The sequence below is a fragment of the Bidens hawaiensis genome, unplaced genomic scaffold (assembly GCF_021521415.1).
Source record: "Bidens hawaiensis isolate Kalapana, Puna unplaced genomic scaffold, B.hawaiensis_p1.1 tig00052766_1, whole genome shotgun sequence".
NCBI lineage: Eukaryota > Viridiplantae > Streptophyta > Magnoliopsida > Asterales > Asteraceae > Bidens > Bidens hawaiensis.
The window spans coordinates 76222-102973 of record NW_027499491.1 but is presented as its reverse complement, the minus strand read 5'-3'; the positions used below and the strand labels follow the sequence as shown (position 1 = coordinate 102973).

The 26752-nt window shown below is 36.8% G+C and overlaps 2 protein-coding genes across 3 annotated transcripts; both read left to right on the top strand.

Annotated features, from left to right (window-relative positions):
- Positions 1 to 498: 498 nt before the first annotated feature.
- Positions 499 to 3180, top strand: LOC143599782 (polyadenylate-binding protein-interacting protein 5-like). Of its 2 annotated transcripts, XM_077077656.1 has the most exons (3): positions 499 to 553; positions 1781 to 2172; positions 2795 to 3180. In XM_077077656.1, exons 2-3 carry the CDS (start codon positions 1786 to 1788, stop codon positions 2948 to 2950), a joined length of 543 nt encoding a protein of 180 aa, XP_076933771.1. In that variant the 5' UTR covers positions 499 to 553; positions 1781 to 1785; the 3' UTR covers positions 2951 to 3180. The 2 variants fall into 2 exon arrangements, with proteins under 2 accessions (XP_076933771.1, XP_076933772.1); XM_077077657.1 differs by lacking the exon at positions 499 to 553 and having other exon boundaries at positions 1314 to 2172.
- Positions 3181 to 6002: 2822 nt separating this feature from the next.
- LOC143599786 (protein FORGETTER 1-like) lies at positions 6003 to 15281 on the top strand. The gene is made up of 32 exons (XM_077077660.1): positions 6003 to 6602; positions 7216 to 7281; positions 7374 to 7547; positions 7617 to 7747; positions 7857 to 7933; positions 8341 to 8522; positions 8709 to 8786; positions 10181 to 10313; positions 10494 to 10554; positions 10629 to 10710; positions 10793 to 10921; positions 11025 to 11168; positions 11234 to 11333; positions 11423 to 11554; positions 11638 to 11708; positions 11790 to 11962; positions 12043 to 12136; positions 12230 to 12327; positions 12409 to 12544; positions 12632 to 12738; positions 12814 to 12909; positions 13005 to 13092; positions 13190 to 13307; positions 13414 to 13525; positions 13610 to 13733; positions 13815 to 13892; positions 13971 to 14089; positions 14165 to 14215; positions 14305 to 14407; positions 14504 to 14632; positions 14707 to 14818; positions 14901 to 15281. The coding sequence occupies exons 1-32, from the start codon at positions 6234 to 6236 to the stop codon at positions 14930 to 14932; spliced, it is 3699 nt and encodes a 1232-aa protein (XP_076933775.1). The 5' UTR covers positions 6003 to 6233; the 3' UTR covers positions 14933 to 15281.
- The last annotated feature ends 11471 nt before the right edge of the window (positions 15282 to 26752 follow it).

The window sequence follows — 26752 nt, the reverse complement described above, 5'->3', positions numbered from 1 at the left end:
TGTAGGAGAGAAGACGGTTGGATGATGATGGCTAGGGTGGGTGATGGTTTAAGAACTTATCAATATTTTTTCGTCTCATTGTTTGATCATAATTGTCACTTTCATCCAAATAGTTAAAAAGGCATAAATGCCCCTAACTTAAAGTTAAAAATTACCAATGTTCAAAAAAATAACCAACGTTCTTAGTTTAGATGAAATTAATAATTGTTTTGAACGGCTAACGAATCCTTCAAATTGACTGCTGGTCAAATTTACTACATTCGGATATACTCGTCTTTCGATCCAGAAAAACCTTCACCTAAGACCAACGCTCGTAAACACTCGTCCATAAACACTAACGATGCAGGCTTGTCCTAGTATATGAAAAGTGAGGTCTCTGGAAACCAAGCCACGTCGAAACCGCACTCTAATTCTAATCCCGTTTATCTTCTCCACAATTCCGTTTTTTTACTTTCTTCTTCATCGCAACCAAATATTAGGGCTCAATTGTCGGATCGAATCGATTAGTCACTCAATCATCCGTTAATCAATCAATCAATCAATCAATCATCATGTAAGATACTTCTGGTTAATAGAAATAGAATCCTTTATGTTGTGATATTATTATTATTAGTCGATTTTGACCTAGTTTCTTCTCTGCCTTTGATTGATTGTTTCGTGTTGCGTTGAACGTTCTTCAGGTGTTTAGGTGATTGATTAACTTTTAGGTTAAATGTTATTCGAATTGCGATCGTGTATAAATGTGTTTTAATTCTCGTGGATTTGTGAATCATACTTAGATATTATGTTATGTTTAGAGTGCCTAGAGGATTTGTGAAATTGAAAGTTTGTAAGCTGTTATGGAATTAATTTGCTGCAGACAGTTACAACTTGCAATCTGTTGTTTGTTGAGTATGCACATCTTGTATTGTACTTCCATTGTATATTGTATACAGTAATTTCGTGGTGTAATTGTGGTAAACGAGCCGATCCGAGCTCGACTAGGCTCGAGCTCTGCTTGTTTTGATTTATGTGAGCTCGAGCTCCGCTCGTGAGTCATTTTCAAGCTCGGGCCCGGGCTCAACTCGTTTGTTATTTATTAGGCCTGATAAGCGAATGAACATGAACCAAAAGTTTGTGTTTGATTAAACGAATGAATACGATCGCATGTTTCGTTTGTTCATTTGTGTTTGTGAATGTTCGTTACTTCGTTCATTTATGTTCGTTTACATGTTAATTGAAAATAATTAAACATTATTTGTATATAACAAATTATATCACCCTTATATGTTTTGTATTTTTTCGTTTACAGGCCTATTATTTATAAATTCATATGCATTTTTAAATATTGTTAAATAATTTGAGAAAAATCTTAAAATAAAACTACGCTCGAGCTCGTGTGCAGTACCTTAAATGAGCCAAAGCTCTGCCAGAGCTCGGTTGGGCAACGTGAAGTTTATAGAAGTCCAACAAAGTTTAAACTTAAAAGTAAGCAAGGCTCTTTAAGGCTTGACTAGCTAAACGATCTTCCCATACAAGGCTCAAGTTCGGGCTTGTTAACTAAACAAGCTTTATTTGATGATTGGCTCGTTTTGCTTGAGAGTGGCTCAGCTCGTTTGCACCCCTACTGTAATCTGTACATGAATATGATGATTTAGTGGTCTTATTAGGCATGTTTTTGGGGATATGAACACGGAATTTAGTACTTGAGTCTTGATAAATGCTCAATCTTTTATTATATGTTGTAACTTTGTTATAATATAGTTTCTGAATTCTAAGTGTTGTGTATGATGTGAATTAGCAATAATGAACACAAGGTCATCTACATTGAATCCGTATGCTACTTCATACATCCCGCTCTCTAGAAGAGGGGAACCTGATGCAAGCAAAGGCTATGGTCAAGGGAGTGATGCTACTGAATACCAGTTGCCTGGATATTCTGACAATCATGACGCTGTGGTTGAGACTTCTGATAACTTGAAACTTAAGAGTCATTCTGGTTTTGATTCATATGGTTCATCATCAAATAGCACAGAGTTAGCTGGAAAACAAGCAGTAGATGTTGATTATGAGATGAATTTGGCTTATCTTCAGATGGTCTTTCCCGGTGTTTCTGAAGAGTCTCTTTCCAGTGTCTATACAGCTTGTGGAGGTGATATGGAAGCCACAGTTGAAATGCTGAATCAACTTGAGGTAAGATTTATTCGTTTATGTGCATTTATTTGATAAACGAATGTAGATGAACAAACTCTTTTTTGTTTATTTAGTTAGATGAACGAACATGAACACATGTCTCATACGTTCATTTATGTTTGTCCGTCTTCGCGCATTTGTGTTCGTCCGTCTATGCTCATTTATGTTCTTTAGTTTATGGTTATTTAAGCACGTTTATGTATTCATTTAAACTTTTTAAACCCACTACAAGCTAGTCTAGTTTATTAATTTTTTAGGCCTGGCAGATTGATGTTTATTGATGTTTGCTTGGTCATGTTTGTTCATACACATTTGGTTATGTTTGTTTACTTTTTTGAATTGTTCATTGCTACTATTAACAAACGAATATAAACGAACATGAACACTCTCATTTTCTTAACGGGCGGACACAAACAAGAAAACCCTATTCATTTAATTGTTCCTTGTTCGATTGTTCGCTCAGTTAAAGTTAAATGAGCGAACACGAACATGTCCCATTCGTGTTTGTTTAGTTCATTTACAGCCATGATCGCGTGCGTTTTCTCGTAACATGTTCTCACAACAGTTTCCAAAAAGAAAAGAAATGTTTCTATTTAGTAACTTGATTATCTGCATTTTGCAGTTGCACAGTGGTGATTTCACTGAGAATCTTCCGGATTCGTTGGACATTGGTGACGTGTCAGAAGCTGGATCATCTAGTGAGGCTGGATCTCAGAAACTGAAGAAGGTGGTGGTTGGTGAAGGCAGTTCTTGGAACCACACACCATTTCCCAAGTAAAAAACCAGCTAGTGCTTTGCTTCTATACAGGCTTTAACCGTTTGTGACTTGTGTGTACATTTCTTGTGAATTCCGGGGAACTCTCAGGTTGTACAAGCAGAAAGAATATAGAGTTGTTTGTATAGATTGGGAGGTTGCTTGCTTTCTTGTGTTGAAAATTGTTTTTGGTGTTTTGATGGTAGGCTAATGGTAAACTACCACATATTGAAGCTGGTTTCAATACCACCATGTTTGTGCGTTGTTTTGGCCTGCAAATATATGATGCTTGGGCCACTTAGGCCATAAATGTATTTAGAGATATTCTAGGCCGGCCCTTGGGTAGGGCAAACCGGGCGGCCGGCTGAGGCACATATATTTTGAGGGCCAAAAATGATATAAATATTTAAAAAATATATATGTAATATGTATGGATTTTAATCATATTAAATATATTGGATCCAAAACCTTTTTTATCCATAATCCATTTGATCTATTTGGCCCAAACCAAATTTAAAAACTAAATAAATAACTAACGTTATTCGTCGTTTGAAAAAATTAATTTATATATTTTGTTACTCGTTAGGGCCTACGAGCCTTTTTATTTTGGTTCGGTCAGGGTATTTAAATTCTCGGAGACGGTCATATAAGTTAGAAGTGAGCTGAAAAACCAGAGTTTCATGTCAGCCGTCAGGTTTACTAATGATTTATATATTTGGTTAGTGTTAAAGATATCGATACTAACTTGAACAAACCCTCGTAAATATTTGTTTAAACCGGGTCAAACAAGTCGACAAGTTGTAATCAAGCTGTAAACGTGTAGAAAGTGGCTGACATATTGTAAAGCTATAATGTGTTTGATTAAACAGGTTTTTGAGTCGAACTTATTTTTTTATATATTTTCTAAAGTTTTTTTTTTCTTTCGTTTTTATAAGGTTGTCAGGTCGACAGAGTTGTTCTTGTCTGACTCAAACATATGGATGACAATTACTGACATGATATCAATGCAACACAAAAATAATCATGTTTTGGATTGATTATCATAATCCGCTTTTTAAACATGTAAGCCTGAATGCAACCCTTTTAAATAAAAGGTTGAACCCAAACCTGGCTTGTTTAATAAATAGGTTAACTTGTTTAATATATGAGTTAACACATTAACTCGTTTATAATGATTCTTCAAAATAGTTCTTATTTAGAATTTAGAGAGAATAATTTTAAAAATGTTGATATTGGAAGTTTAATATTTTGATTGTAAATTCAAAAGCGAAATTAAATATTTGTCTTGAATTATTTATATCATTTCTTAATTTCCATAAAGCTTATTCGTTAATTTTAACCACTAGATATCGAGCTAAATGCATAAAGTTTACCTAAGAATGAGAGACAAGAGAACAAAAACAACTAAAATGACACAAGTTACAAAATGGGTTCATTTGAGTAAAGGGTAATCAACAATTTATATTACCTAGTCACTACTCACTAGGTATCACTAATATTCTCAAATGAACATCAAATGGGTCGATTGAAACACAATTGTCAACTTGAAACACAACCTATACATGATACATTTTTAAGTGTTTCAGGTTGTGTTCGAGTTAGACAGTTCAACCCATCAACCAATAAAATTAACAAACATGCTCAAATGATTGGGCTTGTTAACTAAAAAGGTTGCGAAGCACCTCTTTTTATATAATCAATAACCCGAACCTAGAATTGAAATCGCTTAATTATTTAAATAAAAAATAATAACACATCCATGTACAATGATTAAATATATGAAATTATGAGTGAAATTATGAGTGATGGTCATAGTATCATTTCAAAGTAAGTCATACACATGATGTATCGAAGACTTGTCAATCTATGATGAAATTGTTATTTTAAGCATTTACATATTTGGAATGAAACATCTTCATTCATTGTATAACCGGATAGAAAACTAACTATTAATAGTAGATACTTTTTTACTTTAAATAAAATAATACCATTTACTAATAGAAGAAAATAATGGTTATGCAAGTAAGTATATAACATTTCAACATAAAAAAAACAAAGTAAACAACCAAGATAGGTTTCTAAACGGTTACATCGTTTCACTTACAAATTGGATGTTTTATTACGTTCAAATTTAAAAAACAAGATACCTGATTAAGACTCGTGAACTACTTTATGGTGATGATGTGTCCGGACTTGGCGTACGTGGAAGGAGTCACTTCCAGCCTAACATGTTTGGATACAATAATATGTAGACCTAGTATACATGAACTAAATCTGGACCAGACGTGTCTTCACAATCTAGAATTACATGGACAAACACTAAACATCATTACCTCACAACCCCATATAATTATAGAAGATAATATCATCTATCATTGGCATCACATTCGATGACTATATATAAAGCAACAAACACTCATGTATGAGCACACACCGATCTGTCACCTCACTTAAAAGGCTCATTCGGTTCACATATTTATCCCGTTCAAGTCCAATCATGAGATAAATCTCTAAAAAACAAAGCTACACATGTTTTACACACTTCTGAAGTCTCGTGTCTAGAGGTGGGAAACAAACCGGTTAACCGAACCGACCTATAAATCAAATCAAAACTGGACTAGTTTTAAACCGATTATATTGAAATCGGTTTGAAGTCGATTGAAACCGTAGGTATGGAACCACTTTGTGATTCTCTCTACCAAAACCTATTTACAGACTTAAAATAGCTAAAACTGGTACAAAACCAGCAAAAAAACGACCGTAACCTAAACCGAAACCGATGGTAAACCAGTCAAGAAACCAGTTTCAATCTGAACCGAAACCGATCGTAAAACGGTTTTGACTTTTGTGGACTAAACTGAATATGGTTCAACCCAAACCGATTTATGCACCTCTACTCAGTCAATCCTCAAAAGCTTTTGACAAACTCGTTACTTTACCCCGTGTACCACTCTTCTCATTTTCCATATAAAGCAACATATCTTGTCTAATTAAACCTTCAAAGTTAAAAACTTAAAAAACATGAAACAACAACTTTGTTAAAATTAGGCTAAACCATTAACATTTACATCATAACATGATGGTATGCTAAGCAACCTTGTTGAAATGTAAACTTAGGCGCATTATTATTATCAAAGGGGGGATATGATAATAATAATAATAATATAGCCATAGGCGCCAATTACCATCACACGCAAATCCTCACCTCTCCGATCCACCACCATTCATCCACCGTTAACCGCCTTCCGTACAAACACCACCACTACCTAACCTAACCTAATTTCACACTCTAACCGACTGAAAACAAATGTCTCAACCACCTGTCACACCACCACCACAACGACCACCGGCCTTCCTCAATTCTGGCTGTCAAGTCCGGTGCGCCGGTTGCCGGATGATACTGACCGTGGCGCCAGGACTAACCGAGTTCGTGTGTCCTACGTGTCAGTTACCGCAAATGCTGCCGCCGGAGCTGATGCGGCCACCGTCGTCACAGGTGCCGGCTCACGGCATCGATCCGAGTAAGATCCAACTGCCGTGTGCTAATTGCAAGGCGATACTCAACGTTCCTCATGGACTGTCACGGTTCGCGTGTCCTCAGTGCAAAATGGAACTCGCCGTTGATTTATCCAGGATTAAACAGTTCTATCCTCCACCTCCTGAAGAAGTCAACGAGGTGATTATTATACATGTTGACCTGGTTTTTTATATTGTGTTATTAGTGAGGCTTTGTTATGTGAATGTGTGCACAGTTTGTATATTCAATTTGACCTAATTTGCTAGAGTCTACCACTTTATAATAATAATATTAATACTGCTGTAAATGTTCTGAAAAGTAAATTAATTCACTATTAGATACAGTTTAGCGTCCTTGTATTTGTTTTGGTAGCTAGTCTTAGTAGCTTAAAACAATCTGGAGGGCTTTCATATGTTATCAGGATACATTACATTAACAATTTAAGATAAATAGGTGTCATAAGGGTAACATTGGTTACTGTAAATATAAAACATAGATTAATATCACAGTTAGTGTTAACTCTGGTCTTGAATGTAGTTATGGATACACCCAAAGAGTAGTGTGACTGTGTGAGTGTACTTTTCATGAATGGAGGATGCTGGGAGTTTCACTGAATTCAGTTTATTTTTTTTTTTGATGTATGCATCTGAACTTACATGTCAAATAAGAAAATACAGAATTTTTATAAGTTATAACGTAGGTTCTTGATTTCTTAATTAGGTTTTTGTTTTCATTCTCGTTATGTCTCACATGCTGAGTTAAACCTTTGCAGGTAGCTATTGAAGTGGAACGAGAGGAAGATGGTGGAGGCCCTGTGGGAGAAACATTTACTGACTATGTGAGTTTATATACTTCTATTAAATTTCAGACCGAAGTCACCGAACACCATCTTGTTTTTTGGGCTTATTTTTGGACTTTATTGAAATGCAGCGTCCACAAAAGTTGTCTATTGGTTCACCACATCCAGATCCTGTTGTGGAAACTTCTTCATTATCTGCAGTACAACCACCCGAACCCACATATGATCTTAAAACAAAGGGTTACTTGGAAACTACAAAAGCATTATCATGCTTACAGATCGAGACACTTGTTTACGCCTGTCAGGTTGGTTTCTTAACTAAAATTGAACCTTTCATTGTTTTATGCTTGCATTGTAATTTGTTTTGTTTACAGAGACATCTTCAACATCTTGAAAACGGGTCCAGGGCAGGGTTTTTTCTTGGAGATGGAGCTGGTGTTGGTAAAGGACGTACAATTGCAGGGCTGATTTGGGAGAATTGGCAGCAAGGGAGGAGGAAAGCATTGTAAGTTGTGTAACGGTGGCTGTATATGCTTGTTGTCAGATTGATCTTTGATTAATAGGCAATGTATGTTCTATTGCTCATGTTGCTAAGGCTAACCGTGAATGTCCAGGTGGATTTCTGTTGGTTCAGACTTGAAATTTGATGCAAGAAGAGATTTGGATGATGTTGGAGCAACATGTATTGAAGGTATTGATGTAAAGTTGTTTGTATGTCTTTTGAGTGTTTCTCTTGTTCTTAGGTACTGAATATATTAGGGAGCATTCATGATATTTATACACACACATACATACGCGTGTGTTATGTTTGCATATATGTATGCATATTCAAGTCCTGCATAATATTTCACTGCTTTTTGCTTATGTCATTTTTACTTGCTCAATAGAACTAGATGGATGTTTGTTGGTCTGTTTCATTGTCTATTTGCTATAAACTTATAACAACATAGAGGACAAAATTTTATTTTGTATTTGATAGATAATGGCTTGCAACTAAAGTTTGATGAACATACAGATCTGTCTTTGTTTTCTCTTTTGCTAACCATTGGCTAGAACTCAAGGCTATGGTTACAGTAATGTGTATATACTTTTTTGCAGTGCATGCTTTGAACAAGCTCTCTTATTCTAAGCTTGATTCCAAGTCTGTTGGGATTAGGGAAGGTGTTGTTTTCTTGACATATAGTAGTCTTATAGCTTCTTCAGAGAAGGGGCGTTCTCGATTGCAGCAGCTTGTGCAGTGGTGTGGATCAGAATATGAGGGTCTTATCGTGTTTGATGAGGTACCAACTTCTTTTTTTCTTGCAGAAGTGGTCACTTGTATGATTGAGTCAATTTGCCTAAGGCATTAACTCAGTACACATCATTCATTGAAGTGTACACTTTTCTTTTGAGGCATAGTTTTGAACAAATCGCATTTTTTGTTTCTGATTAGTTTTACATTGTTGAGTTTATTTGTTTGATTTCAGTGCCACAAGGCCAAAAATTTGGTACCTGAAGCCGGAGGACAACCAACACGAACAGGTGAAGCGGTTCTTGACCTTCAGGTTTGTTCTCACAAGAAATAATGAAAATACCTGTTAGTTTGGTTTTTTGAAGATCTTGAAACTGAGATTTGTTATTGTGTTATTATTATTATTATTATTATTATTATTATTTATTTTTTAATTAATTTCTAGAGTTGTCTAGGGGTTGTTATGGCACCCTCATTTTTCCCTTTTTCTTTCTTGATGGAGTATGAAATTTTCTGCCTAAAAGAAGTTGGTAATTATATATTTCAAATAACTCTCAAGGAGCTTGCTTTAAAGATGAGACATATCATTTGGTTCTTATACACTAATTTCTGACAAACATAGTCATTGAGTTCATGGTCACTTGAGTTTTGAATCTAATTAACTGACTGATTTTAAGTTGCATAGGAGCACATACAGTTGATGACTTCTTTATGATTACCGATGTTGCCGTTGGTATTTTTTGCGACTTTTTAAGGCTATTCGTGATAAATGATTTTTAAAGTACACCACTTTATAGGTTGCACGTATTAAATATATATTTTTTTACTATCTAAATTTTGGGTGTTCAAGGATTAACGTTATGGTAAAGATCATCCAGAATTAATGTATAAACATTATATGAATACCAAGCACCTTGTGTACATGATGCGTGTGTCTTCATCTCTCGCCTCGGCTCTGGGAGCTCTATCGTTTTTGTGCATTTTGCTTTTTAAAATCTAGCTTTATTGCTGAAAGCCCTGTCTTGTTAGATGTCTTTTAGTTCAATTAGAAACATGATGTAATGCCTAATTTTTGATGTCTGCATGTTGAGTTAGGCATCCTTGTGTCAAATGCCAATACAAAACTCTGCCCTAAAGTATCATGGATAACTAGAGTCTAGACTTCTGTTTTTAGTCGTAAGTTGTTTTACACATTTTCTCTCAGATGTATGTTTACTCTCTCATCTTGCATCTCACGTACATTTAGGGATGATTTATAGAACATAATGAACTACTATGAGTGATTTCCTAGTGGTGTTGTTGGTGTCATATTGGCATGGAATGATGATGATTATTTGGGGCGTGGTTGAACTTTGTTCCTCGAAGTATGGAGTAGGGGCTAGTTCTGTTACTACAGACGTAGTTCAGGATCTAAAAAAGTAAATGGAGATAAATTGCTGCACGATATATCTTCAGTTTATTAAAAATGAAATAGGTTGTCACTATAGCAAATTAGTTGGCACAATTGATTTCTGAACAGACAATACAATAGTGCACTTAAATTTTTTATAATTTTGTTATATATTTTTGAAATTTGTACGAGGCCTTGTATTGCTTATTTAAGTTGTTCTTTTCTGCTTTTTTTTGGTATGTGTTGCCTCTTGAGTCTTGAACCAATATTTTTGCATAATTTAGTAACATGATCCTCTGTTGGCTCAAAATTAACAGGCAAAACTACCTGAAGCACGTGTTGTTTATTGTTCAGCAACTGGTGCATCAGAACCCAGAAATTTGGGTTACATGGTCCGGCTTGGTCTATGGGGAGCTGGAACATCCTTTAATGATTTTCGTGAATTTTTAGGTTCAAATGCCTTACCTTGAACTTATATCATATCCTTTTTCTGTTATGGTATATAAGCATGCAGTAATGTATTCGTGTGTACTTGTGTTTGTATTATGCTAACTATTTCTGTTCACTCATAACCTTTTTTTTTTTTTTTATGTTTATGAACTTTTGTCTTATATGAAATTCTATATGCAGGTGCTTTGGATAAAGGAGGAGTAGGAGCACTTGAACTTGTTGCCATGGATATGAAAGCAAGGTTGGCAGTTAGCATATATATTATATAGCTTCTGTAACCCATTACTGTATCAATTAGGTTATTTTATTTCTCAGAGGGATGTATGTATGTCGGACTCTGAGTTATCAAGGAGTAGAATTTGAAGTTGTCGAGGTTCCACTTGAGGCTAAGATGACGGTACCAAACAGATTCCTGTTTCTTTACATGTAAAATATTGATACACGAGATATGCCAACGTGTGGAATTTGATTATTTTCAGGAGATATACAAAAAAGCTGCTGAATTTTGGGCTGAATTGAGGGTGGAATTGTTATCTGCAAGTGCATTCCTTGGTGACGACAAACCTAGTTCTAGTCAGTTGTGGAGACTATACTGGGCGAGCCATCAGGTTTGCTACTTCAAACTTTTTCCATTTTCAGATACATACTGGATGTTTTCTCTATGGTTACTTTAATTTGTTTATATGTTTTGTTGCTTCTGTTATATTTTAGCGTTTCTTTAGGTATGTATGCATGTCAGCAAAAGTGCCTGCTGTTGTAAGCCTTTCTAAGCAGGCACTAATGGAGAATAAGTGTGTGGTCGTTGGTCTTCAGAGTACTGGGGAGGCACGGACGGAGGATGCAGTAACTAAATATGTGAGCATGATATTCTTTTTCATGTTAAACAAAAGATGCATGTTTTCTGATTATTTTTTTTGTAGGGGAATGAACTTGATGATTTTATTTCTGGACCTCGTGAGCTGTTACTTAAATTTGTTCAAGAGAACTATCCTTTGCCTGAAAAGCCTGAACCTCTGCCAGGTGTTATTTAGCTTATGTGATGTGGTGTCTACAGTTACAATTTTCAAATTTTACTAACAGGATTTTTATTTTTATTTTATTCATTGCAGCTGAAGATAGCGTGAAGGAACTTCAACGTAAGAGGCACTCAGCAAATCCTGATGTTTCGTTTAGAGGGAGGGTTCGGAAAGCTGCAAAATGGAAACCTGCAAGTGATGATGATAGTGCTGAAGAGGCAGAATGTGAGTCTGCGGAATCCCGCCTTTTTGTTTGCTGATCTTATACTTATCTAATGGTATGTCTAATTTATTGTTCAACCAAGCAGCTGATTCTGGCAATGAATCTGTGGAATCGGATGATGAATTTCAGATATGCAACATATGCAATTCAGAAGCGGTAAACATGCATCTGTTTGTTAATTGCATGTTAATCTGTTCATGACTCTTATTGTTGGTAGGTTATTTATCTTTTATGTAGGAAAGAAAGAAATTGCTCCAGTGTTCATGTTGTGGTCAACTTATACATCCAGCATGTGTGGTCCCACCAGAAACAGATGCAATATCTTCCGACTGGTCTTGTCATTCATGCAAGGAAAAAACGGAGGAGTACCTCCAAGCAAGAAATCTATATTTAGCAGAATTACAAAAAAGGTAATTATATAAGTGGATTACATTTTTGCTGTAAATTGTCACATTGAATGTTTTAACATAGGTCATGTGGAATGTGTTAGATATGATGCAGCCACAGAGCGCAAGTCAAAGATTTTGGATATAATTCGTTCTTTTGACCTTCCAAACAATCCATTGGATGACATTATTGATCAGGTATCTAATGAATAAGGTTTTGCTATACACGTTCATCTGTTTGTGTAAATTTTTATTATTGCAATTTTTTTTATACTTTACATTTTGTTGCAGCTTGGAGGCCCTGGTAATGTCGCAGAAATAACTGGCAGACGAGGTATGCTTGTCAGGACCTCCAATGGAAAGGGAGTCACTTACCAGGCGCGAAACACGTGAGTTTATGCTTGATTATTAGTGACATAATATTTACTTTTTATTTTTAGCAGCTGATGCACTCTCTTATGTTCATACAGAAAGGATATAACTATGGAAATGGTGAACATGCATGAAAAACAGCTTTTCATGGACGGTAAGAAATTGATTGCCATCATTTCTGAAGCTGGATCAGCAGGCGTTTCTTTGCAGGCTGATAGAAGAGCACTGAATCAAGTAAATACAACATACCCAAGTTACATAAACATTATTATTATATTATTATCAAACTTAATGATGTCGTTTTAATGTTCTTTTTATCAGAAAAGAAGAGTTCATGTAACTTTAGAACTACCTTGGAGTGCCGATCGTGCAATTCAGCAATTTGGAAGGACTCATCGGTCAAATCAAGCTTCCGCACCTGAATATCGGTAAAGATATGACAATGTATGTACTAATTTATAATGCATCATGCTATAAATTTAATGTTTTTTAATGCCATGTAGATTACTGTTCACAAATCTGGGAGGTGAACGCCGGTTTGCTTCAATTGTTGCAAAGAGACTAGAGTCACTTGGAGCTTTGACACAGGGGGATCGCCGGTAAGTTTATGTTTCAGTGTATAAGTATAGTTAAATTAATACTGTATAGTTTAAGAATACAAGAGAGCTGTTCTTTAATCACACTTTTTATTCAGGGCTGGACCATCTCTTAGCGCCTATAATTATGATAGTTCGTTTGGGAAAAAGGCCTTGCTGATGATGTATAGGGGAATTATGGAGCAGGTTTATATCCCTTTTCGTTTAGCTTTTTATTATCATGAAATGTCACCTGATGCGCGTCCCCTATAAGTCACCTCTAAGTTCTAATCTCGTACCTCAGGATTCTCTTCCAGTTGTGCCACCAAACTGTTCATCTGACAATCCTGCTTCAATCCGAGATTTTATTGAAAAAGGCAAAGCTGCTCTTGTCTCTGTTGGCATTGTTAGAGACACAGTTGGTATTATGTTTTGCAGCTCACTTGTTAATTGGTTCTTTATGTAATACTCACTGTATTTGTTCTATAGTTTTATCCCAATCATATATTATTACATTATTTTGTATAGGAAATGGCAAGGATTCAGGGAAGTTCTCTGGACGCATAGTTGATTCGGATATGCACGACGTTGGACGCTTTCTGAATCGGCTTTTAGGACTTCCACCAGAGATCCAAAACAGGTTATTAATTCATTATGCTTTTATCGTATGTACTCTTGATTTTTTTCCTTGTGGTGTTAACATTGTTATTATCAATCAATGCAGGCTATTTGAGCTGTTTGTCAGCATCCTTGATCATCTCCTTCACAATGCACGCCTTGAAGGACATTTAGATGCCGGGATAGTTGATATGAAAGCCCACACTATTGAGTTACAAGGACCTCCAAAGGTATGTAATCTTTTTTACTTTCCACACATTTTAACTTGAGCTGTAACTCTGTAGGTAATGTTAACTTGTATCTTTTGGCAGACTGTTCATACCGATCATATGTCGGGTGCGACCACTGTTCTGTTTACTTTTATTATGGATCGTGGTATTACCTGGGAGGTACGTATTTCATTTACAGAATTTCACTTTTAATTATCTCTGTGTATTTTCTTTTAAGATCGTGTAATTCTTTTATAGGCTGCATCTGCATTGCTCAATGAGAAACAAAAGGATGCATCTGCTTCTTCTGCCCAAGGATTTTATGAATCTAAGAGAGAATGGCTTGGAAAAAGGCACTTTCTTTTGGCAATTGAAGGGTATCCAAGTTTGACTAATTATTTTCATGGTTTATACTGACTTCTGGCTATAAAGTAATTATCTTCATGTTTCAGTTCTTTTAGTATGTTTAAGATATTCCGCCCTGCTATTGGTGAAACACTCAGGTATAGAAGCTCCATAACTTCATGTTACTCGTCACACATTCTTTTTTTCTTTTATGATTTGCTTCTAATGGTTTTCTTTCAATTTGCAGGGAGATGTCCATAACCGAGCTGAAGGACAAATACAGAAAGACGGCGTCATTAGAAAAGGCACAAAATGGATGGAAGGATGAGTACGAAGTTTCATCAAAGCAGGTATAATATCTGACTAATGCAAATATTGTTCTCTAATTTATTTAAATAAATCATGTATTGTAACTTTTCGTTAATCAAGTATATGGTAATGCGCAGTGCATGCATGGTCCAAACTGTAAGCTTGGAAGCTTTTGTACTGTTGGCAGAAGAAAGCAGGAAGTTAATGTACTTGGTGGCCTCATTCTCCCGGTTTGGGGTACCATTGAGAAGGCTCTATCTAAACAGGTATAATAGATGGTAGCCGAGTCTTTCATTTTATAGTCATTGTTTGGTAATTATAAGGTTTATATTGAATGCAGGCGCGTCTAAGTCATAGAAGACTACGTATTGTGCGCATCGAGACTACAACAGATAGTCAGCGAATTGTTGGACTTCTTGTTCCAAATGCAGTAGTAGAATCTGTACTTCAAGGTATTTGTTTTGATAATTTAGAACATGTGGTGTATTTAAGAATTGTGTGATACTAATTTTGATAAATTTTGTTTTGTGACAGATCTAGCGTGGGTTCAAGAAATTGATGATTAAGATAGTTTATGATGGATAATAAATTTGGTTTATTGTTATCTGATACATAAAAGGGAAGATCCCAGAGTACAGGAGAGTCTTTTTCAGTTGATAAATTTGTGTTTTTATTCTTTTGCCGCGCGTATCAATTTTTTGTAATTATTTTAAATTAATGATAATACTTATAGGTATGAACTGTTAATGTGTAGCTGTACTAATGATGGATGATATTTGCATGCAAATTCATATGACATAATTATTCTGTAAAGCCCGGTGATTGTCCTAAAGGTAGCCATAAAGGTGCGCTTGGTATGTAGAGTGTCTGAATTGGAATCTCAGTTCCGTTCTTAATTTGTTTGTTTGGTGAATGAATTGGATTAATTCAGAATTCAACAATTGGATATCCACAGGAATAGAATGTGATAACCCGGTTCACCCACCCAAAGGATATCTACATTGGGAAAACCCTCTTGGCTCAACCAGGGGCAAATTGCTTGAGGTGAGACTCAGGTGAGCCAGGGGATTTTCCAAGTTGTGGGTTTCCTTCTGGGAAGGTGGACTGAGTCACCACGTTCTATTATTTGCCTGGATATGTGATCTGCTTGCCAGGATGATCTCTAGTGCCTTGGCCTTTGCTGTTAAAAAAAACACGACTACCTTCGTAGAAGAAATATTAAATGTTCAATACGAATTTATGATAGAACTATTTTTTTTCCTTTTCAAATTCAAATTAGATCAATCTTTATTTACATTAGAATTATACTAGCAGTTAAATATAACATGTATAATAATGTGAAGACAAAATCTCTCAATATCAATATATGTTTTTTATTCATATTTGTTTAATTTCCATATTCATCTTATTAATTTTCTAAAGATCAAGAGTTTAAAAGTTAGAATAATTTTGTTACCATAAATATATTGATGTATCTTTGCTTTAAAGGCTAATATAATGAACGGAAAAAAACGGACAACTCGCAAGAAGCGAAACAATTACAAATGATGTATAAAAGATAAAACAACAAACACCGAAACTTACAAGTTACAATGGGAAATTAACAAAACTAAATCAACATCATTTCTCCCAATCTAACGATGCCCGTTTACTCCAGTTCTTCTCCAATAGGAAATACTTTTATTTTTATTTTTAATCACTTTTGTCATCGAGAACGCCCTTCCTATAGAAGTTTTTCCGTTCCTTGATTTCCAAATCACCTAAGATGTAACTGTTGAAATCGCCTGAACTACTATTACTTTTATACCTATTCGGATATTCCGGAAATTCTCAAACCGACTCGAAGTGTGCTTTGATCGGTAACTTAACTAGCTGATGGATTAAACACCATATGTGTAGTAACCGAGCAATGCATAATGATATGGAAAGCTGTTTCCGGCTGATCTTCACTTACCCACAACCCATTTTTTCCCATCACAATACCCGCGTATAATAAAGCCTGTTTTGTAGATATCCGATTCAACGACAACCTCAAAATAATGCAGTTTACTTTAGTTGGTACCGAATACCGTATAACGGCCAAGCCCACACATCCGAGTGTGAATTCACCAATTTATGTCCTAATAATTTATGTCCTAATAAATCTTCGTAGCATATTGGCTCCTGTTTCTGTTGGACGAGCTTGGATTTCCCAGTCATCTCCACAAGAATGACAGTTCCCCGTAACATTTCTCATCAAGTGATAATTATAACATAATCTTTACTTTTTATAAATCAATCACATATTTAACCAATATCATTAAACTTTAGTTTAGAGTTCGTTATAAACCAAGATGGTACTATGAAAGTTTACTATATATTAAAGTAGTAGATACAAACATGATCAAATTAAAACAATCTAATCAATTTGGATGACTAATCTTTGATGCTAATGACTTCTTCCAAAAGCTTAATATCCTTGATCTTCAAAAGGTGGATGGATGTGATAATTCTCTTATTAATGGTGGTGAAAGAAGATGAGTGAAGTGTATTAAGTGTTCTTGATGATGTATTGAATGTTGTGTGTGAGCATTTAATTTATAAGCTGATCAGGTGTCTTAACACGGCCTGTGTTGATGTGGGCACGACCGTGTTAAGTGTTTTGTTTGATAGTGTTAATTGCTCGTTGTCAAAAAGTACATCACGAGAGAAAACACGGCCCATGTTGACTCTAAACATGAACCGTGTTAAGCTAGAAAGCTTCTATTTTGTCTTTTCTCTTGTACTATCATCAAGGGGCGTGTTAATGTCAACATGACCTGTGTTTTCATAAGTTTTTGTCTTTTCCTCTTGTGCTTTCACCATGGGGCGTGTTGGTGTCAACACAAGCCATGTTGTGACTTTCGAATTTTGTCTTTTCCTCGTATGCTTGTAAGACGACCATGCTTTGCTTTAATATGGGGTGTGTTAAGTTGGTTTTCACAATTTTCTCTGTTTTTCTTCGTATATCAGCTTGTTTTATACTTTAAGGCTATATTTACCTAGAAATAGAAATTATAAACATTATTAGTTATTTATTCTAATATTATTGCTGATATTATGCCTATTTGGAGACATTTTAGTGCGGAAAAGATGTTTATATATATATATATATATATATATATATATATATATATATATATATATATCTATCACACACAGTTATTCTTATCTATGTCTTGATAATTTTTTGGAACAGAGTTGTGAGTAGTAATATAAGAGTTATCGAAGTCCACACGTACATGTTATTAAAGCTATCTTACATTTTATTTTATTTAACAAACTAGCGTTGTTTACCCTTTTTGTTATTCTAATAACATAATGTAACTTTTTTTAATCAAAATTTCAAATGTACATGTCACACCTCCAATTTAGGCCTAGGAGTATAAACCATAGTTGGTACTATATTTGTAAATAAATCAGAGTTACGGGTTTTAGCGGAATACTTTATAAAAACAAAGGATTGATATTATAAATATTTACAATACAAAAGACGAGACGAAAGTCTCGTTTAAAGTTTACTTGTTTATATGTTTTACAAAACTACCATATTTTATATCAACACAAAATTATCCGAGCCATCGGATTCTTGAGCTTCTTCGTCTTGCAAGCTCTATTCCTGATTACCTGCAAAATGTTAAATAAAATACGTCAGCAACGAATGCTGGCGAATATGCTGACGCTAAAAAAATAATTTCTTTACTTAACTACCCCTCGAGATCACGTAAGTCTCGGCCCATCTTGGCTTAGGAATAATCAAGTTAAAAAAATCATCATAAATTCGAGTCTCTGCACTAGGTCACCTCAGCGAAATACCGCAGCGTTTATGACATATCTTAGGTACCATAAATATACAAATGGCCATTCCCCACTCGGACGTAACTTAGGTCCGGCCCATCGTGGCTGGGCGTGACCAAGCGTGGTGCGATGTGCCCACCGCGTTCCACATATGTAAGGATCCAGACAAACGTATACCATAGCCTGAGGGCTGGCTTATACTCTTATTTATAATGTTTTTAGAGACACGTAACCTCATGTAAAGTTTTACATATAACACGTTTGTTTGTTTGAAAAAAAGTTTGTAAAAGTGGGGCGTATTCACCTTCTCAATAGGATCGGCTTCCAACACCGTCCGTAGATCTCTTCTTGCTATCTCGCACCTATAGTACGAGTATAAAATTCATTAGTCGGATACACGATCCGGCTTTAAGACCTCTAGTCTTATTTATCTCGATGAACCTTTAGTTCATATCCCATTTTACTTTAAAACCTTTAGTTGAAAAGTAATATTAATAAACCTTTAGTTTATAAAACCCGACGTTTCTTCTTCATTAAGAACGTATTTCTTTCTTTATTATTATTTAAGTATACTCATTATACTTAATAACTATATTTTATAACAAAGAACATTTATACACATATATATACTCATATATATTTTATTTCTCTTTCTTTAGTTTCTTTGTTATTTCTTTCTTTGTTTATCGAGAATAACTTTGACTTGGGTATTAAACCGTTATAATATTTTATTATTATTTTAGTTGGGCATTATGCCTACCTTGCTCGGCTTAGAAATACCCTCAACACTCGGGCAACACTTCGACTCTACTTGATCTTTTTCACCTTCTCTTGATCAATACTTCTCTTCGGCATGCAAATCGAGACATCAACACTTCTTGGCACGTACTTCGAGGTATTCGTCGGGACGTCTGGGCAACACCTCCTCTTTATATGGAACGTCGTCGGGAAGTGGCACGTTTATCGAGGTGTAGGACACGGAAAACAAGGTAACGGAACACGGTTTTCAAATCGGATCGAGGGCACGCTTTACGAGGTGTAGAGAGAGAGAGTAGTGAGAGAGTAAATGTGTGAAAATTGGTGTGAGATTATGAAGATCCGGAGGCTGCTATATATAGGGCTGAAATCGGACCCCCCGCGATGGGTCCCCTGGCTGGCCCGTCGCGTACCGCGACGTAGGCCTGCGCAGTCATCTTCTAGACCTGCCACGTGTCAACACGTGGCAGGCGCCGAGCCACGTGGCGGCAGGCGTTGCCACCGTGTGCCACGTGGCACACGTCTCACGCGTGTCAGACCACCCTATCGCGGTACGCGATGGGTGTCTCCTCTGGCCCATCGCGTACCGCGATAAGTCAGGAAATCAGAATTTACACTTTTAGTCCTTGTAGGTTAAAAATTTGGCAGAATTGGTCCCTTGACTTTGGAAATTGACATTTTTGGCCCGAAATTTACGTGATGTTACATTCTCCCCACCTTGAAATAAATCTCGTCCTCGAGATTGTTTACAAGAACAAGTGGGGGTATTTCTTTCTCATTTCAGACTCGAGTTCCCAAGTATACTCAGGCCCTCTTCGTGAGTCCCATCTTACTTTCACGATTTTCAAGGTTCGTCTTTTAAGTTTCTTTGTTTTTGAATCTTCAATTTGAATTGGTCTCTCGATAAATTTTAAATTCTCGTTAATTTCTACATCTTTTAGAGGCATCGAAAGAGATTCGTCAGCTATACATTTACGTAGATTAGAAACATGGAATACGTCGTGTATCCCTTGCATTTCTTCGGGTAGTCGTAATCGGTATGCGACTGTACCAATTCGTTCGAGTACCTAGAAGGGTCCAACGAATCGAGGACTTAGTTTTCCTTTCTTGCCGAAACGGACTACGCCTTTCCATGGCGAGACTTTTAAAATAACTTTGTCACCAACATTGAATTCCAACGGCTTACGACGGACATCGGCGTAACTCTTTTGGCGATCACGTGCCGTCTTAAGTCGTTCGCGGATTTGAAGAACTTTGTCGGTGGTTTCTTGGACTATTTCGGGTCCAGACAATTGATTATCTCCAGTTTCAGACCAGCATACGGGCGTCCTACATTTTCGACCATATAACGCCTCGAATGGTGCGGCTTGAATGCTCGAGTGATAGCTATTGTTATACGAAAATTCCATTAGGGGTAAGTGGTCATCCCAACTTCCGCCTAAGTCTATCACACAAGCGCGGAGCATATCTTCCAACGTTTGAATTGTTCTTTCGCTTTGCCCATCAGTTTGTGGATGATAGGCAGTGCTAAGGTTTAGCTTTGTGCCGAGAGCTTGTTGGAAGCTTTTCTAAAAGTGAGACGTAAAACGACTGTCTCGATCGGAGATTATAGATAGCGGTACTCCATGCAAAGCAACGATGTTGTTCACATAAATACGCGCTAATTTATCCATTGAATACGACTCATTGATAGAAATGAAGTGTGCGGATTTTGTTAAACGGTCTACAATTACCCATATTGCATTATGTTGCCGAGTCGTCTTTGGGAGTTTGGTTATGAAGTCCATAGTTATTAATTCCCACTTCCATACGGGAAGTTCGGGTTGCTGAAGCAATCCCGAAGGCTTTTGGTGTTCAGCCTTGACTTTCAAACAAGTTATACATTTCGCAACGTGCGAAGCGATGTCTTTTTTCATCCCATTCCACCAGTAGTTAAACTTAAGATTTTGATACATTTTGTCACTACCAGGGTGCATCATGTACTTGGTTTTATGAGCTTCATTCATGATTCTCTCACGCAAGTCTCCAATGATCGGTACCCAGATTCGGTTTCCCATTCTAAGGATACCATCGTCACCTTTGACTAACGAGTCAATGGTGCCGTTACGCTTTTCATCGGAGATCTTGTTTTTGTGGATAGCTTGAGCTTGAGCAGATTTGATTTGGTCGATAAGATCGATTTGAAGTTCTAGCCTTAACGCTCGGACTCTTTTTGGCTTTTCATGCTCTTTACGACTTAAGGCATCATCCACAACGTTGGCTTTACCTTCGTGATAAATGATTTCACAATCATAGTCGTTAAGAGTTTCCATCCAGCGTCGTTGGCGCATGTTAAGCTCTTTTTGCTCAAAGATGTGTTTCAAGCTTTTATGATCGGTGTACACGATAAATCTTACTCCATAGAGATAGTGTCTCCATATCTTAAGTGCGAAGATTATGGCGCCTAACTCTAGATCGTGAGTTGTATAGTTCTTTTCGTGCACCTTGAGTTGACGAGAGGCGTAGGCGATTACTTTCTTTCGTTGCATTAGCACACATCCCAAGCCGGAATGAGATGCATCACTAAAGACAACAAAATCTTCAGTACCTTCTGGCAATGCCAGAATAAGAGCTTGGATAAGCTTTTGTTTAAGTATATCGAACGCCTCTTGTTGCTTTGTTCCCCATTCATACTTGATGTTTTTACGAGTTAAAGAAGTTAAGGGAACAACGATTCGGGAGAAGTTTTCGATGAACCTACGATAGTAGCCGGCCAATCCCAAGAAACTTCGAATCTCGGTTGGCGACTTTGGGACCTCCCACTTAGAGATAGCTTCAATCTTAGTGGGGTCCACTTGTATACCGTTAACGTTTATGATGTGACCAAGAAATTGCACTTCGTGCAACCAGAACTTTCATTTCGAGAACTTGGCATACAACTTCTCGGTTCTTAGGATTTCAAGTAAGGTACGAAGGTGATTCTCATGATCGTCCTTAGACTTAGAATAAATGAGTATGTCGTCGATGAAGACGATAACAAATTTATCTAAGTAAGGCTTACAGATACGGTTCATCATGTCCATAAAAACGGCTGGCGCATTAGTAAGTCCGAATGGCATAACGGTGAACTCATAATGGCCATATCTTGTTCGGAATGCGGTTTTCGGAATGTCTTCGAATTGGACTTTGAGTTGGTGATAGCCGGAACGAAGATCGATTTTTGAAAAGTAGCTAGCACCTTGAAGTTGATCAAAAAGGCCGTCGATTCGAGGAAGTGGATAACGGTTCTTGATGGTAACCTTGTTGAGAGCTCGGTAATCGATGCACATTCGCATAGATCCATCTTTCTTCTTGACGAATAGTATCGGCGCTCCCCATGGTGATGAACTAGGTCTTATGAAACCTTTCTCGAGAAGTTCGTCCAATTGTTTCTTCAGTTCTTTCATCTCGGTTGGCGCGAGGCGATACGGAGACTTGGCGATCGGAGCAGTACCAGGAATGAGATAAATCCTAAACTCTACTTCACGATCGGGAGGAATGCCGGGGAGTTCGTCAGGAAATACATCGGCATAATTGGAAACAACAGGAACGTCTTTGAGTTCTTTGGGTTTAGATTCCTCAGTGACGTAGGCCATGAATGCTAAGCATCCTTGATTTAAACATTTGTTAGCCCTTATCATGGAGATTAGGCTAACTTGGCCAGCGTCTTTATCCCCTTCAATTCGAATGGTTCATTGATCCAGGGCTTGAAGTTCAACGGTCTTGCTATTGCAAAGGATACGGGCATGGTTGTCGGAACCAATCCATACCCAATACAATATCAAAACCAGCAAGAGTCATAGGTAATAACTGAATAGGCAAAACATAACCGGCTAATAAGATCTTTCCGTTTTCTAAAGCTTCGGAGATTTTAATTATTTCGCCACTAGCGGTCTCGACGCTTAGAGTTTTATTGAGTTTGATTAAAGGTTTTTTTAATAGACTACAAAACTTATAATCTATAAAACTTAAGTTGGCACCCGAATCAAACAAGACTCTAGCATAAGAGTTGTTAACAAGGAACGTACCGGTGATAGTTTCCGGCATATCAGCCGCTTTCTTCGTATAAAGGACGAAGACTCTTATTTTGCCCTTCTTGGGCTCATTCTTTGACCGCTACCACCCGCACCACCAGTCGCGGGCTTGTTCTTGGGATACTCAAAGCTAAGATGCCCCATTTCTTTGCAGTTATAGCAGGTTGTCTTTTTCTTCCAACAATCGGCCGCAGCGTGGCCGGGTCGGTTACATGATTCGCAGACTCGTGAAGCAAAATTGCATCTACCTCTATGATATTTCTTGCAAATTTTGCTTTGAGGGATGCCAAGATTGGAGCTAGACCTTCGTTGGTCAACTCCTTTACCCTTGAATCGGGTATCTCCTCCTTTCCTTGAGTCGTGTGTTGTCACGACCTTCTTGTCCTCCTCTTTGTTGCGGATCATTCCGCCCATCAAGTATCCTGCTAACTCCATCACGGAGTCAGCAGTTTGTGGCAAGTGCGACCTCACCATGTCACGAATCTCTCGTGGTAGTCCCCAAATATAACGTGTGACTTTGCTGGATTCCGGGGTAACCAGCCGGGGAACCAATCGATAGTATTCGTGGAATTTTGTGTTGTACTCACAAAGGTTTGTCCCAACAACCTTGTGAGCCAAGAACTTGGTTTGGATCTGGTCCGTCTCGTGCATCGGACAGAACTTCGACAACAACAATTCTTTGAACTCATTCCAAGACAAACTATACATTACCTCCCTTCCTCTACTCATCATCAACGTATACCACCACTCAAGCGCTTCACCTTTGAACATCAAGGCCGAATATTGTATCCTCTTCTCTTCCGTACACTTGCTCGTGATAACAATCTTCTCCATCTCTTCAAGCCACCTTACGGTATTGATGGCTCATTTATCACCGTGAAATTCTTTGGGTTCGTAATACTTAAAGTCTTTAAAGGAACATCCTCCTATCTTGAGTTTCTTAAGTTCTTTACGAACCCTTACATCAACATTTGATTCATGTTCGCTTTATTCTTCTCGTGAAGGTCGAGTACGAGGTTTAGAAACAGATTTTCGAGAAGGATTTTCAGATTGAGTATGTTTTGTTTGTCTAGATCGTGATCTATTTTTAGATTCTTCTCGAATAACTTTTCTGATAATTTGTTGTATTTGATTCATATATTTATCTGGGATTGGTTCCTCTCGTTCGGGACCTTTCCCTTTCACTTCGCGTCTCACAGCTTCCTTTCGGGAGGCCTCTCGATTATCACTTTGTCGAGACATATTTTATCTTTTATTCTTTTTATATGAAATTTAACACATTTCTTTTCTTATTATACAAGTTTATTTATTTCACATTCATATACATATCATAAATGATATGTATATTATTGTTACAACAAACTTTATATACCGTTAAAACGATATATAAGATCCTATCCTTATGATACATATTATACACATATCATACAAACTATTTTAAACACACATAACTTTCTCTTTTCAATCCTTCATAAACTTCTTCACAACTTTGGTGAGCTTGTTGCATTTGCGAAGAAGCTTGTCTCCTATCTTCTTCTTTTTCTTCTCATCCACAACAATCTTTTTCCTAAGGTCATCAGTTTCGTGCAAGGCTCGATCCAAATGCTCCTACTAGGATTAAGGCATGCCAGTCGGATACCCACATCTTGGAGGTGGGTCGCGGTAACTGTCACACCCTCAAAATCCACTAACGGAATTTTACCGTTAGAGGGTGTGAACTAACAGGATCGGAATCATTAGTTATAATCAAACATCATAAGTAAAGTTTTCAAACCACGAAAACATTTAAGTGTAAATAAGTGCGTAAGCGTAAAATCATAAACCAAGTGTTGCTTCACGCAGGACGACTTAAAACCCAATCGGTAACAGTTTAAAAACAAGTTTGCAAAAATGATAGAGTTCAAGGTAATGCATGATCCTATACCGCGCGCCCGCCTCGGCTACCTGAGAATAACATACTAAAAGTGTCAACACGGGATTGGTGAGTTCACAAGTTTATATAAATAAAGCGTTTGCGTTTGCGTTTTGCGTTTTTGCGTTTGCGTTACCATATAATGTTAAATCAATTATATATCTATAGGTAGCTAGCCTATAAAGCAAGTATTACTAAGTGTTCGACACCGAAGCTGACTGTATATCATTTGCCTTGCCACCAGGTCTATCCCGACCATGGTAATGTGTTAGCCAAGATTACACCCACTCGACCTCCAGTCGAGTTTAGCGTTGGGTGGGGTTTGTCAAACCCAGTAGTACTACTCAACAGTGACTCGCTATTATCCAATACTAAACGGTTCGATGTGTATAAAGGACTTTTGTTGTTTTGTTTGCCACTTAGCCTTTACAAGTGATATATAACTAAATAACGAAATCTAAAAGCGTTTCGGAGTATGTATTCTCCCCCAAGTGAAAAAGCGTTTAAAAGAGTTAAAAGGGGAACGTGAAACTCACTGTTTGCGAAGAATCCAAAAACGAGTAAACCAAAGGATGCGCGTCACAGAAAAATCCTCACTAGCGTTCTAAAACAACAAATGAGATTTTCTAAGTGTTGGAACTATTATCGAGTCTCTAGACTCGGCACATAATACCTATGCATAAAAATTCGTTTCGTGTTTCGTTTGTGAATTGTGTGTGTCTCAACAACCACATTCGTGATACGTTACATGTGTGAACAACTACTTACATATCATGTATTAATATTGTACATTACTAGCAGTTATTCCCCATAAGGGCAATTTAGTCATAACATAGCAATTATCTAGCGACAAGCACGTTTCATGTATTTTCATATAGTTCAGCAGCTAGTTTCATCAAGACAGAATCCTACTTGAAAGATTACTATATTCAATAGATCACAACATATCAAATAATTCACCAAAAATCGTCACAAAGACATACATGAGTTAGGTTTCCAGAACTATTTTTATTGTATTTTTATTCCACATAATTTACTCACAATGATCAAAACATGACAGTAAACTCACAGAAATCAAAATCATGCGCAACAGAATTTTATTTGTTATTCCCGTTAAATGAAAAATCCAATTAATGCAAGACCAATTGGGTTAGGTTCTTAACTCAACAAGTTAGCTTCCAGAAGTGGAACCAACCCATTTGGTCTTGTAGTTCATGAGATATGATAATTACAAAACAACCTAACAGCAGGTCTCACAATTCAGAGTTGCACTTCAGTTTTGTAAAATAATAAAAGTTAACTCTTACTCGTCCAAAAATTACAATTTTGGACTTTATAGAAACTAGACTCAACATAGTACCCTGTAGTGTTAACAACCTCAACCAATTACCATATTAACATTTAGTTACAGTTGTCTAAACATAACTTACAATCTGTCCAGTACCAGTTTTGACCTTTAATCATATTTAAATCGTTTGAGCAACCAAAACACCTCCAAATTAGGCGTGGTTGGGTTTTCTGGAAACTAGACTCAGAGTACTACCTTTTAGACTCATAAATAGCTCAGTTTGGTTTTATATTTATCAAGTTACATGTCGTTCAAGTTTAACTATCTCTGCTGTCAAAACTCAGCAAGCATAAACAATCGTCTAACATGCATCCTAAGCATACGACATGTCTCCAAACACGTAATAAACATCATTAACCATAAAAATCAGTAGTAACCCTCTAGGGTTTACAAACAATCAATGATTTAACAATCTTTCACCGTTCAAAATCACATATGATCATCTAAATCAATAACCAACGCATAAACAATCATCATCTAGCATAAATCAACCCTAGTTCAT

Bases quoted from the DNA above. Each gene is read 5' to 3' on its own strand.
- LOC143599782 (XM_077077656.1), top strand. From the start codon at position 1,786: ATGAACACAAGGTCATCTACATTGAATCCGTATGCTACTTCATACATC. The intron at 2,173-2,794 runs GTAAGATTTATT...TGCATTTTGCAG, and splicing joins AAATGCTGAATCAACTTGAG to TTGCACAGTGGTGATTTCAC.
- LOC143599786 (XM_077077660.1), top strand. From the start codon at position 6,234: ATGTCTCAACCACCTGTCACACCACCACCACAACGACCACCGGCCTTC. The intron at 7,748-7,856 runs GTAAGTTGTGTA...GTGAATGTCCAG, and splicing joins CAAGGGAGGAGGAAAGCATT to GTGGATTTCTGTTGGTTCAG. The intron at 13,308-13,413 runs GTATTATGTTTT...TATTTTGTATAG, and splicing joins CATTGTTAGAGACACAGTTG to GAAATGGCAAGGATTCAGGG.